The 15,584-nt window shown below is 38.7% G+C and overlaps 1 protein-coding gene across 2 annotated transcripts in view; it reads right to left on the bottom strand.

The window, feature by feature from the left end:
- Positions 1–15,584, bottom strand: part of KCNN2 (potassium calcium-activated channel subfamily N member 2) — a 195,447-nt gene that overhangs the window by 73,746 nt on the left and 106,117 nt on the right. For both annotated transcript variants that reach the window (XM_063456928.1, XM_063456929.1), the window contains exon 4: positions 9,075–9,216. In XM_063456928.1, coding sequence (XP_063312998.1) covers positions 9,075–9,216 — 142 coding nt within the window. The remainder of the gene's footprint in view (positions 1–9,074; positions 9,217–15,584) is intronic.

Raw genomic sequence — 15,584 nt, 5'->3', positions numbered from 1 at the left:
GCATGATAAAATGAACACCATTCAGTTTAGTAATATGCATACCTAGGGCACAGGACTTACTAGAAAAGTATGTGAAACAGAGCCTGCCAGATTAAATTATTTGGCATTATCATGTTACATTTATGCACATTGTAAGTTTAGTGAACATGAATAAATGGGCTAACCACTGTTAACTCACCTATACTCACTTGTTCTCTCAAGGGACACCCACGGGTGACAATTTTACATATGATCCAGAGTAGCCCATCAAATTAATTTTTAACATGATTTTATACTATAAGCCTAGAGGTGGCATATGGAGTTGTAAATATTACAAAATGTGATACGGGATAAGAGTAATGGAGAGATCTGAATAACTTTAACTAGCAGAGTCAGCATTAGCTTACAACTTGGTGAAAATGTATGCATTGAGTTGGTATATTTGGAAATTCGGTTCATTTAAAAACACTGTCATCTTGGCTAGAGATTTTGTAACAGAAATGGGTGTCACCACAGCTTTAAAATCCAGCATTATGAAATTAAAAAAAATTGTAATAACTAGTATAACATTTCAGACATTTAGACTAATGCTATGTTTATGATACAGTACAAACCTCGTTTAATGGACAATGGCTATGAAATATTAAAACGTAGAGGGTTATAGGTTCACCTTAACGTGATCCTGTCATCTACAAATCATGTGGATGACAAGTGTGACAGAGCTCCAGTACTCTGACCAAATACCTCCACCAAGTTCGCTTCCTCGTGGCTATCAGGGACCCTGGAGCAGTTCAGACCAAGTCGCCTAAGCTTGACTGGGATTGCTGAGGGCCATGTTTACCCTGGACAAGGCTACTAGGATTATAGCCCTGGACACCCTTTCATTGGCAGAGCAGTAATCAGGGCTCTTTCACCAAACACCAGACGACACTTGGTGAAGGTTAAAACAACAACTCCCTTTAATGAACACAGCACACGTATTTATGCCCACAATAGCCTCATTTACATACAATATAGCGCTATAGTACATGGAAAACAATAGACAGGATTAAGGGGACGAGGGAAAGACACAGACAATCAATACATTCAACATACCCTGCACCAATACTGGACACATGGTGACCAAAATTTAAGAGGAATCTGGGGACCCACACATAGTGACGGTAACTACCATCACAACAAGTTCACATTCAGGTAGGTATATAATTAATGTATGCACTGTGCTGGTGAATAAACCTCCATTTGTGAACCAAATAGCAAGAAAATGCTCCTATCAGCGTACTGCACAATATATACATAAAATCCAACTATTTATATTTTTTTCATTACAGGTATTGACCGATTTTAGAGACCTTTTGCTTTGTCAAATTTATTTCCAAATGAGGTTTTTGGTACTGAAATTCTGAACTGACATATGGCCATAGTTCAGCCCTTGTGAATAATGTTCTATTATCTGGAAACATTCAGTCAAACCAAATTTTCTCACCATGTCAAGTGTAGAAGTCGTCTTGCATACTATATAAAAGATTTCACCAAATTTCTCATATCCCATCATTATATACCCTGATGTTAAGTAAAATCTCACTTTCCATATATCACTCATGTAACTTGTTCCCCCTCCCACTTCCCATATTCGACACTTTACTTGGCACATTTTACTGTCCACTTAGAAAAACACCCTTCAATATCATATGTAACCCTTATGTCCCATAATTTAACACCATTTACCATATTGTATCACCAATTTGAAATAGTTCACCCATCACAGTAAGGATGCTGCACATACTCTTTTTTTTTTTTTTCAAATTCTTTATTTTTGGAGTGACATTGGTATTACTTCGTATAACACATCGCAAGTTACATTACAAGTTCCCCTGTTTACAATGGTTTGTGTACAATTGGCACTGGAACATACCGCGTCCGCGGTTTAGATATAGTTTCTCAGGTTCGTTAGTGTTAGCTAATTGGTGTCACGGTTATACATTATATACATTGTACATGTAAATAATACAATGAGAAACGACAATAGTCATAAAAAGAGAACGACATAAAGAACAAAAACATATTAAATGTGCATGCTATAGAGGTGCCTAAGTAAACTTGATTAAACCATGTAGTGTCCAGCCCGGAGGGACGAGCCACGTGGCCCAGGCCTGTGCTCCGAGCGTGGGGTATCCACTCATGTATCATCAAACACTGCTCGTTGGCTGGATACTTAATGAGTAAGTCCTCTCGATGCTGCGGATGAGTAGACTTAGCCTGTTGTCCCTCATCTTCTCTAGTAGGAATTAACCGAGGGGGGGGGGGGAGGATAGTCTGGGGGGGGGGGGGTAGGAGCGGAGTCTCATGGTGAGCATCGGAGCGCCGTGCAGGAGGTGTGTCACTTCTTACCAGTCAAGCGTGTTAGCGGTGGAAGGCAGTGTGTCAGTGGGGTGGTCCTAGTATGGTTTACTTATGAGCCCCAGTCACCTGCACATACTCTTTTAACTATGACTTCTCTAATTTTTAGACACATAAATGAAAAATATCTGAGGTTTAAAGAGATAAATATATTAATTGAACAGTATTTTAAGAAGCTAATAGAGAACCTGGCACTCACCAAATTAAGATTATATCCATTTAAAAACAGCTGTGCATAATCTATCCTCCGAAATATAATTTTGGCAGGGCATAAACAGCATATAAATGCACAAGATCAAAGTAAAAAAACAAAGGACACATTTGAGGACAAAATTGTTTCCACTTTAAAATGCTATGAATACTAAGCTATGGCTTGACACGTCTGGATTCCAAAATAAATTCTGATGCTGTAGACCAGGGGTTCCCAACCCAGTCCTCAAGTACCCCCTACCAATCCAGGATTTAGGGATTACCCTGTTGTGCCTTAAGTGTTTTTTTCCCTTCTTTCTAAAAACACATTAGACAAAACTGGGTAATCCCTAAATCCTGGACTGGTAGGGGGTACTTGAGGACTGGTTTGGGAACTGCTGCCATAGACCATTAGATGCACTTGTGTTTTGTTGAGGTCACTAGGACCATGCACAAAACACTTTAGCAGGGCTCTCTTTATGGTCTTACCTGAGTAGGAGTTGGCTTGACTGCCCCCTCACCTTTCTGGGCAAGACTGCTGGTATCACAAGTTGCATCACTGCACTGGCACACATTTCTTGGCAAGCTCATCCTCTATCCCACTTCCATACTTCTAAATGTTTTAAGGTATGCTGCTGAGGGAAGTAACCCAATGGTATGGGTAATGTTCAAGCACTGTGGGCAGTGAGTGGGTGTTATAGTTATGAGGTGAATGCTGTTTGGAAAGTGTGGATGTACTCATTTTTCTTATATATTTTTCTGAAAGTAGATTACACCGTAACTCTTAAATATAAATTTATAAGAAAATGCTGATGTTCAACTGTATTTTTGATATCATACTTACAGTATTTCCCATTCTAAAATAAGACAGGGGACGAGAAGGAAAAGGGTGTTTCTTTCATATGAGGTCACATAACTCCATATAACTCCCCTTGCCACTGACCACACAGTATATGGAGGTGCATACTGCTACTTTATTATCGTATTGTATTGTATTATTGTATTTCAAATTGGCACTGCTTGCACGTAATTAAAGGGATACTGTAGTGTCAAGAATACAAAGCTGTATTCCTGGCACTACCGTTGCCTCTGCCTCCCCCTCCCTCATGTCTCCTCCATTGGAAATAAAGGGTTAAAAACCCTTTATTTACTTACCTTATCCTTACCTTATGTTCCTCAGCGCTGGGTCAAAGCTCCGCCGCTCCTCTATCCCCCGACAAGCGGGGTCTAATGCACATGTGCAGCAAATGCCGCGCGTGCATTCGATCTCCCCGTAGGAAAGCATTTAATCAAGTCCATTGCAATTCTGGAAGCACCCCCAGTGGCTGTCTAGACTTAGTGCTGCAATGTAAACATTGTAGTTCTCTGGAACTGAAATATTTAACATTGCAGCACTAGGTGCAAAAGTGACACAGCACCCAGACCACTTCAATGTACTGAAGTGGTCTGGGTGCCTACAGTGTCCCTTTAAGTAAAACTGACAAATAGACAAGTGCTTAAACTTTGGAGGAGACTAGAAGATCACTGTAGGACCTGTTTCTCCCACTCAAAATGAAATCACCACAAGTGCTTTCCAAAAATACTTAAAGAAAAATAAAATGCTAATTTTGCTGGCACAATAGGTGCCCTTAGCAGACAAGAGCCTGTACGGGGCTGCTTACTTTACCTGGTGAGAATTACAGCGCTGCAGTACCCTGAAATACATTTCTCATAAACTATCTTCTATTTAACAGTAAGTGCCAGCACGGATCTAATCCTTAACTTTATCACATTTACACTTGCCAACACTTGAGAGATACAGTTTTTGAAGGTTGTCACAGTATCTAGCCATATCCTATCTTGACATCCAAGAGTAAGATAAAAATGCAGGAGACACCAGTGTTATTAAAACATTGTACCAGTTGCCTGCAGACAAGGCAGATCAGTCAGAAGAATGTGTTAAAAATCTCCACTTCTTTAGTACAATAGTGGCAGGCAGCAAGGAAACCACGAGCAACAATATATTTAAAAGATGAATTTGTCTTATAAATATTAAAATAAATATAAAATAAATAAATATAAATATTAAATATGAGGTGGCAAACAGACTTTAAATAAGAAAGTTAATATTTTAATATAAGTTAATATTCCATTATATTTTTGTAGGTGTTTAAAACAATCTGCTACATCTTGATACAAAATAACATGGTTCACCCTTTAGAATAGTGGGGGGGAGGGGGACTAAGCAGGTAAATATGAAGTATGAAATATGAAATAAATATGAAAATAAGAAAAATGCTGGTGCTTAACACATTCATTGTTAAAGGGACACTATAGTCACCTGAACAACTACAGCTTAATGTATTTGTTCAGGTGAGATCTATAGCTCCCTGCAGGCAATCTAATGTAAACACTGTATTTTCAGAGAAAATACAGTGTTTACATTGATTGATAGGAATGCCTCCAGTGGCCGTCACTCAGACGGCCACTAGAGGCACTTCCTATCATGCAGGGCCCTAAAAAGGCCCTGTACACGTAAGACGTTTGAAAATACGTCTGACGTGTGCAGGAGAGAGAAGGCACTGTCTGCGCGCCTTCTCTCTCCAGCCTGTCAGCAGAGGAGGGGGGCGGGCAAAGACCGTGAGCTGAGCTGTCAGTCAGCTCAGCTCGCGGCCGCTCACACCGCGCGCATGAAGTCTGTGCGCATGTGCGGCGAAGCCGCGCATGCGCACAAGGGAGCAATGACTCTTCCAAATGGAAGCGTCTGATTGCTCCCTGCTTGAGCCCGCCTATTTCGTCATTTTGACGAAATAGGGGGCGCGGCTTCACGAGGCTCCCGGCGCTGGAACCAGGTGAGTAAACAGAGGCTGTCTGGAGAGTCCCTTTAAAGTGTTTTATAAATCACTTTTAAATTGTAATTGCTTTTTAATGTTCTTCATTAATTGCCTACGTGGGAATTCCCCAGGTAGAAGAATCAACAAAAAAGGTCAGTTTTATAGGATTTAGTCTTAATATAAATAAGACCCTCTGTGGATCATTTTTATTTTAAGTCATGTGCATGTTTTTTGTAATACCAAAATCTGCAGTGAGACATTGCTAATGAAAATGTGTATGAATGTGATGTTATTAAGGGTTGTACCTATAAAAGACACTTATTATTAGCATTTATGAAGAGGGTAACAACAGGGCCGTCTTTAATATGATTAGGACCCTGGGCAATGCATTTTCTTGGGCCCCCTGGGCCCTGCCCCTCCTATCCCTCCCCCCAATTACGCCCAATGTGCAATCACACTGACAGACGTACTGGCACATACAGACACAGACAGACATTAAAACATTCACAGATACACACTGACACACAAATATATACTGGCAGACATACTGACACACACACACAGACGTATTGACACACACACACAGGCATACTGACACACACACAGGCATACTGACACACACACAGGCATACTGACATACACATAGGCAGACGTACTGGCACATACACACAGACAGACATCAAAACATTCACAGATACATACTGACACACACATACACTGACACACAAATATATACTGGCAGACATACTGACACACAGACATACATACATACACACACAGGCACATACACTGACAGATATACTGACACACAGACACATACACTGACAGACGTATTGACACACACAGACATACATACACACACAGACACATACACTGACAGATATACTGACACACAGACAAACACATACACTGACAGATATACTGACACACACAGACACATACACTGACACACTCAGACACATACACTGACAGAAGAATTGACACACAGGCATACTGACATACACATAGACAGACATACTGACACACACAGGCCTACTGACATACACACACATACATACATACACAGACAGACATACTGACACACACAAACATACTTACACACAAGCATACATTTAGCCACCCTCCAGGTTCTTACCTTTTCCTGGAGGGTGGTTTCCCTGGGGTCCAGTGGCAGGCTGAGGCAGATGGGAGTTTTCCTCTGGAACTCCCCTCCCTGCCATTCTCCTCCCGCGCGGCTGTGCTCTCCGTCGGGAGGAAGTGACGTCACTTCCTCCCAGCCGGTACAGGAAGGGGCCCGGTCGCGCTGTTTAAGCGTCACAGCGCCAGACCGGGCCCCTGCTCACACATGCTCTCCGGGTGGCCCTTAGTGCATGAGCCACCCGGGGAGCCTCCTCAGCGTGCAGGCCGGTGCGGCTCTGTGCAGCCGCACCGCCGGGTCCAAGGGGGGCTGCGCAAATCACGGGGCCCACGGGGCAGCTGCTCTGGGCCCCCCAGGAGCAACTGGGCCCGGGGCAGCTGCCCCGTTTGCCCCGCGTTAAAGACGGCCCTGGGTAACAATAGTAACAATATGTTGATGAGGATTCTGCTCGAAAGAGATTACAATCTAGAGATGGTGGGGTATAAGGAGGCATGGGGGTAACCAAGCGACAAGGTGGAAAAGTACCAGAATTGGAAAGTGATTGTGGAGTGTGGCCTTCTCAGAGAGAGCGACAGATAGTTTTGTAAAACATAATGGTTGCTCTGAAGACCAAAGGCTATTCTGAAAAAAAGGATTTTGAGGGCCTTCTTAAATATTTGGAGACTAGGGGAAAGTGTGATTGAAGTAGGCAGGCTGTTTCAAATTTGTCCCCTGTGAGAAGTACTGCAAGCATGAGTAAGCAGTACTGACCGGAGAAGGTCGCTGGCAGAGCGGAGAGACTGAGAAGTGGTGTACCTATGAATTGGTAAAGAAATGTGAGTAGAGAGGTCTGATAAGTTGAAATAGAATGGCATCAAGTGGAGAAATGGTTGGGTGAGAGGCAAAGAGAAGCACAACCACCTCCTGTTCAATAGCTGGGGAGAAGACCTGAAAAGAGGTCCAGGCACCTCAACAGCTTCAAGCTTGACAAAGACCCATTTGTGGGTTGAAATATATACTTTCTGTTCTTATAATTTTGGCTGAAGCTGTTGGAGTGCCTGGACCTCTTTTCTATTTTTGGTATCTACATTTAATGGGATTGTGCTGGCCCATGGTCCAGTTTAGCACCCTTGGCTTTTTTTGTGGATTGAGTGTGGTTCCCATGGATATATTGAAGGGTTAGAAAGGCATGGTCCAAATTTGTCTGAGACAGAGAACTGGAGAGAATTCTTTCCTTAACTGATTAATCTTGTCCATACAATAGCATGCAAAGTTATCAGTTGAAAGGTTAGTTTGGGGGATGGCCATGCAGGGCAAAGAACAGAGTTCTTCACATCCTATGTGATTAATAGTATAAAGGGGTAAAGTATCAAAGAGATGCTGGATTGTGGGAGTATGTATTAATGAGAGAGAAAAAGTATGATTGTTTAGCAAGGATGAGGTCTGTTCTGTATGAGTGCAAAATTAATTTGTAATGGACTGAGTTTGACAAGGTGTGAGACTTCATTCAACATCGTCCAGCTGAAAGGGAGCATCTTTGTAGGTAGTGGGTACACTTAGTGTGCCACCATTGGAGGTGTATCCTATTTATATGTTTAGAGTGGGGCTGCAGTGTCCAGGGCAGCAGTGGGGATAGTGCTGTACAAGGAGATAGCCAAAGAGGGATAGGAGACAGTATAGATTGGTGAGGACTGAGAATGGACATCAGCTGACATTAGTTGAAAGTCAAGAGAATTAATGTTTTTCCTCTGTTGAGGAGGGTCAGGCTGAGAATATTAAATTGTTTATTACTTGTTAATGAAAGCTATAAGATGACGCAAAGAATAAATTAATCATATGTAATAATGATGACATTAATCCAATTCATTGACTGCGTACACAACTATGTACTTCACTCAATCAATAAAAGATTAATCTAGATAATATATCAGCAATAGGAGGATAGTGATTGGCAGAAGGAGAAATGTCAAATAAGCAGTTCAGCTCACACCGATATCTCACTGGCTGAACTATGCTGTGTACCTTCTTATGAGCAAGAAGTTTTCTGAAAGGGGGTGTTGGCTGAGGGGGTCGAGTTATACTGCAGATAACAGCAAAATATTATGACATTGACACTGGTTGAGCTACACTCAAGAGATTTGAATGGAGAAATGGAAAAAAAATACAGCAGAGAGTTCCTTTACTGCAGCCTCCACTCATACTAGCAAGAGAATCAGCAATCAGGAGTCTATGGGTCTATGGGTTTGATCTTATCCCATACACTGCTGTCTAGTAGAGTAGTTTTAGGTTTATTGGATAAGAAGTTTATCCCCCAGCAGCTGTTCCATTTATCACAAAGGATGTGTAGAAGTGTTCATTAAGCAGATTGTAATCATCGCAAAGTCGGTCTATACAGTCTGGTTTTACATTGTTATGTACATGTCTGAGTGTGGGAAAATTTAAATTAGAGGGTGCCCAAGATCTGTCATGCCTAGGGCAGCACCATTTCAAAATATGCCACTGGTGCAGGGTACCATAAACCGGGTGCTTTGAGTTCTAGTATACATTTATACAAATTGAAGGCAGTAAATTCTTACCATTATTCCAGTAAGTAAACACACTCCTTTTCCACAGTAAGTATTCGGTACCATATCACCATATCCAATCGATAAAAAAGTTATTGAAATTAACCACATGGCTCCCAGAAAGTTGCTAGTAACATCTTGTTGATCGTGGTACCTAAAACAGGAAGAGGACACTCATCAAAGTGGCAATAATACAGAATATATTCAGTTTACTATATCCAGTAACTTGATGTAGAATTTCATCAGTGTATATACATTGTAGTTATAATGGTCTATGTTTTAAAATCTTCTAAACATTAGAACATAAGGAGGGAGACAAAATTGAGGTAGCTGAACTTCAAGCATTGTTTACTGAATTTTTCAAATTTGTCTATTTTGGCCTCAAATTTGAAATTCACTTTGAATTCCTGATAATTCTCACTTTAGTGAATAACTCTGAAATTGTTACAATTGTTCAGCCCAGGTGTATTTTCATACAATGTAAGCTATTTTTTCTTCCTCTGATTGCATATCTTTATGTTCCTTACATTGTTCGATTTCTTTAATCACTCCCTCTTACGTTTATCTCCTAGCAGGACTTAACTCCCCTGTCAAATGCTAATTGGTTGTGAATGTTTTACATAATTATAACCCTCATAATGTGTTTATTCAAAAGAACCATTGGAAACAGTCACGAAGTAGTCATTAAAATGCCAAATGGATAGGCCATTATCTTTCAGTGTCCTATAATATAATTCTCGCTGAGAGGCAATCCTTATCCACATGTCCCTAAATGTCACTATTACTAAAAAAAAAAAAAAAATGGACCAAAAAAGCAGATAAATTATTCCAGATAATAAACCATCCTGATACTGTACGTATTTATCGGCGTATAACACGCACTTTTTCTCCCTGAAAATAGGGAGAAAATCATGGGTGCGTGTTATACGCCGATATCCCACATTTACTTACCTGTCTTGAAGCGTGGGCCGGCTTCACAGCGCGCACCGCGGAACTGGAACTTAAATTTCAGGTTCCGGTTTCCGGCGGGACTGAAAGGAAGTGTGCACACTATTGTGAAGCCGGCCCACGCTTCAAGACAGGTAAGTAAATATGGGACAGAGGGAAAGTGCACTAGGGGACACTATGGGAGGGGGGGGACACACACTATGGGGGGTGGAGAATAGTATGGGAGGGGGGGGAAGAATACTATGGAAAGGGGGGGACACTATGGGAGGGGGTGGAGAATACTATGGGGGGGGAATACTATGGGAGGGGGGAGAGAATACTATGGGAGGGGGGGGATTACTATGGAAAGGGGGGGGAACACTATGGGATGAGGGGGGGGAATACTATGGGAGGGGTGGAAATTTCCTGGAATTTCCTTCTGGAAATGAGGTGCGTGTTATACGCCGGGGCGTGTTATACGCCGATAAATACGGTACTAGAAATTAACTTGGCAGTTAAATAGAAATGCATTGGACTATGCCACGGGACAAACTATTTAGCAAATTGCTCCTTGGGTCAACAATTTTATACCGTTTTCTCTTTAATCCAGTAACTCCATGCACCATATGCAGAAATACCACTCATAGTACATTCACAGCTTTCTATCAAACATTACAATTAGAGATTGGATATAAACTAGACTAAGCTTGGTTCTGAACTGACAATACAGCACTCATTATTTTACCCTTTCTGCAAGAACTCCCTCTTTAAAAAAATTACCCTGGTTACGATGTCACTGGCTGGCCTGTCAATCATAGGCGACTGTTGGGACAAGACTAATAAAATATTTCTGATGTTTCTACATACGAGGGAGAAATTTAATTTCTAACCTTAAAATTATGAGTTTCAGTCTATAATTACTCATTTCGAAGATGGGGATTGCTCTTGCATAACTGACAATTTTGTTATCAATAATACTGACTTAATACTGATCTTACTAGACTACTATTCCCTAAAAGTAGAGCCATCGAAATGGAATGTTGACTTTCCTGAATTGGATCTTTCATAGATTTTTTTCTGTATATATGAAATTGGATAACCTGCTTCCAATGCCAACATACCAGAAACTAATAAAACACAGTAAAAAAGGAAAAATATTGGTACAAAGTGCTCAAATCACCAAGTGTGAATCACTCCAAGTCACACAGAAAGTGTATAAAACAATATTAAAAATAGTATAGTGAGAGCAAGTATTTATACACCAGATATAAAATAGATAAAATATATAAAACAGGCAATATTACCATCTGTCTTGGATGTCCTAAAAATATAAAATAAAGGACATAGTATAGCCTGTATAAAATGGTTAAAATTAAAATAAATTTAAAATTGTCCACTCACGTGGTTCTGAGCCTTAAATAGCGGCTCAGACTTCAAGCGCCTTATAATAATTTCCTGGAGACCGCAATGCTGATTAAGTTGATCTCTGTCAGAATCCCCTTGTATAGATTGATAAAAGCCAAGTCAGGAAATGCAGGAACAAACTTTATTTTACAAAGCATATAATGGAATCTCCCAAGTATTGCACTAACGCGTTTCGACCGTTATGGTCTTTATCAAAGTGCTGTATAATAAACCAAACTTAACGTTTAAATACATTTACAAACATTAAAAAAGGCGCGCATTATAATTTCTTTGCCGGTTTACTTCCGGTTTCCGGCTGTTACTCGTCATCGTTTGATTTCCGGCTTCCGGTCACGTTGCGTGTCACGGGGTATTTCTGGGTCAGCGGTCATATTCCCTTTGCGTTCCAACAGAGGCTTCGGTTCCGGTCAACATCAATAAGTTTTTCTCAATTGTCTTTTATACCATGTCCATAGTGTAAATAAACAGTGTAAAGGGCATTCATTTTGTACGTATTTATCCATTTTTTAAAACGTTATTTGGAACTTTGGTGAGAAAAACGTATCTAATATTGGACTCGTTTATACAATAAAAAATATATTAAAAATTATTAAGAAAAGTTACATATATATAAGAATGTATCATATATCACAATATATATATAAAAAACACAAAATATGTTAAAAACAATTTCATAGGTTAAGGATATAATAAAACCAAATACGATATGAATAAAAACCCAATATAAGAAGGGGGGGATAAAACAGGAAAAAGAAGAGAATATATAAATGGTTAAAATGGACCATAAATAGACCTTAAAAGTACATATAATAAAAATACATATAATAAAAATACATATTATAAAAAAAGAGGTAGTTTCAAAATCCACATTAAGGCCTTCAGGAGTGAGGGTATTGAGGTTAAACATCCACCTCATTTCTGCTCTACTTAAAATTTTATCTTTACATCCTCCTCTCCAGTGGACTTTTATTTTTTCTATGCCTATAAACTGAAGACCTTCTGGATTTCCATTATGATACTCTAAAAAATGTTTGGAAACACTGTGGTTAATGAATTTTTTCTTGATATTATTAATATGTTCCCCTGTGCTAAAAGAGGATAAAGATCTTTTACCATATTTAGGAGATAAACCCCAATTAATTTTTAGAGGAGCAAGACATTTTAGGCAAATTTTAACAAACAGTTTTTTAGATAAAGAAAAAAAGGAAACCAATAATTTTTTTAGAAGGACAAGTAGGCTTTTATTATTGCGGAGATTGCACTGGATGTAGACTAAAAAGAACCACAAGTAAAAATAAAAAAACTTTCTCTTCGAATAAAAATCCAGAAGAAGAATATAAAATACATTCATTAATCACCTGCAATACAACGAATTTAATATATCTCCTAACTTGCCCGTGTGGTTATCAATATGTGGGCAAGACAATAAGAAAATTAAAAGTCAGAATAGGGGAACATATTAATAATATCAAGAAAAAATTCATTAACCACAGTGTTTCCAAACATTTTTTAGAGTATCATAATGGAAATCCAGAAGGTCTTCAGTTTATAGGCATAGAAAAAATAAAAGTCCACTGGAGAGGAGGATGTAAAGATAAAATTTTAAGTAGAGCAGAAATGAGGTGGATGTTTAACCTCAATACCCTCACTCCTGAAGGCCTTAATGTGGATTTTGAAACTACCTCTTTTTTATAATATGTATTTTTATTATATGTATTTTTATTATATGTACTTTTAAGGTCCATTTTTGGTCCATTTTAACCATTTATATATTCTCTTCTTTTTCCTGTTTTATCCCCCCCTTCTTATATTGGGTTTTTATTCATATCGTATTTGGTTTTATTATATCCTTAACCTATGAAATTGTTTTTAACATATTTTGTGTTTTTTATATATATATTGTGATATATGATACATTCTTATATATATGTAACTTTTCTTAATAATTTTTAATATATTTTTTATTGTATAAACGAGTCCAATATTAGATAAGTTTTTCTCACCAAAGTTCCAAATAACGTTTTAAAAAATGGATAAATACGTACAAAATGAATGCCCTTTACACTGTTTATTTACACTATGGAAATAAAACATGGTATAAAAGACAATTGAGAAAAACTTATTGATGTTGACCGGAACCGGAGCCTCTGTTGGAACGCAAAGGGAATATGACCGCTGATCCGGAAATACCCCGTGACACGCAACGTGACCGGAAGCTGGAAATCAAACGATGACGAGTAACAGCCGGAAACCGGAAGTAAACGGGCGAAGAAATTATAATGCGCGCCTTTTTTAATGTTTGTAAATGTATTTAAACGCTAAGTTTGGTTTATTATACAGCACTTTGATAAAGACCATAACGGTCGAAACGCGTTTGTGCAATACTTGGGAGATTCCATTATATGCTTTGTAAAATAAAGTTTGTTCCTGCATTTCCTGACTTGGCTTTTATCAATCTATACAAGGGGATTCTGACAGAGATCAACTTAATCAGCATTGCGGTCTCCAGGAAATTATTATAAGGCGCTTGAAGTCTGAGCCGCTATTTAAGGCTCAGAACCACGTGAGTGGACAATTTTAAATTTATTTTAATTTTAACCATTTTATACAGGCTATACTATGTCCTTTATTTTATATTTTTAGGACATCCAAGACAGATGGTAATATTGCCTGTTTTATATATTTTATCTATTTTATATCTGGTGTATAAATACTTGCTCTCACTATACTATTTTTTATATTGTTTTAACATACCAGAAACAGCACATGAAAATTATCCATAATTACTATTATGCTTCAAAACAACAACACAAATTGAAAATGAAAGATTCCCCAAGGTATTCAAAACGCAATTGCAAATGCATTGTTTTAGGCCATGCTACTGCAATATTTGGAATTTTTTTTTTTTTTTTTAAAGTACATTTTCTATAACTGAATTTCATTGAAGAGCCTTGCTCAGTCTTGATCATGCTCAAAATTATTTAATGCATTCAGGATGGACTGGGAAGGTTTTTTTTTTCTCACTGAGACAGTAAACCAAGAAAGCTCTTCCAAAATTAGCAAATCATTGTCAACACATTGGCCAATGAGAAAAAAAATGTAAATCAAAAAAGGCTTCTGAATTTACCAACTGGCATGTTTATCAAGTATTGCAGACACAACCACCTATTATTCTTTAATATGCCATTAGTGAAGAGCAATTGAGGGGGTGAGGTGGGGGGGAGAGGGTTCTGGACAGCAGAGTTATTATATACAAATATTTTGAAGATATTGTCTAGTATCAGTGTTAATCTTTCATCTGACACTGTATAACACAATTTTTGATGCACTAATTGTTTGAAACACTAAGGTCCTTAGATGCATTGTACATAAAGTCACAATTTAATTTGTTACATCCAGAAATAAAAACATGATTATAGCCACATCATGCAAATAAACTCCAAGCTGAGGATTCTATTGCCTTACACAAATAGCTTAATTCATGTTTTTCATAAATAAAGGTACCTGTGGCAGGATTTGCTTTCAGCTGTGCACTTTTCAATTCAAGGATGGAATACCATTGAGTGTGTACCCATGTTTTTCATTGTGAAGGCATTATTTGTACAATACATTTAAAGGGACATTCCAGACCCTTAAAACACTTTAGCTTACCTAAGTACTTTATAAGTAAACAGTGTATCCTCTTCCTGGTTGTTTAGTTCACCTGAGCTACAATTGCACAAAGCATCTGCCTTGCAAAGACTTCTCATTGAGCTGCATTGGGAAGTCTGTGATTGGACAGCCAAAGAAAGTCTGGGCGGGGTTAGAAGGGGAGGGCAGCAGACAAGACATCTGCACATTTTGCAAGCAGTTTTTTAGATATACCCTCAATGAAAAAATGCACAATTAAATGCATTTATGTTTTCATCAGGGATAATTCTACGAAACAGTGATTTTTATTTATTTGTGAACCTGTGTACACAAATATTTGTGTTCTTTAGAAGGAAGTATAAATGCAGACTGTAGAAACAAATAGCTGGAAAAGCCGCTAGGCTTGAATGTAAACTTTTATCTATGCAATTTAACCACTGTATCCAAAATGCCTTGCACATTGGCCGCATGTCGCTTTGGAGGTAACTTGTTAAAGTAAGGCAGCATGCCCCGGAAACCAGTTATACCAACTGTAATACA

Source organism: Pelobates fuscus, chromosome 5, assembly GCF_036172605.1.
Source record: "Pelobates fuscus isolate aPelFus1 chromosome 5, aPelFus1.pri, whole genome shotgun sequence".
Lineage (NCBI taxonomy): Eukaryota > Metazoa > Chordata > Amphibia > Anura > Pelobatidae > Pelobates > Pelobates fuscus.
The sequence above is the reverse complement of the archived record's forward strand: the minus strand, read 5'-3'. Positions and strand labels throughout refer to the sequence as shown.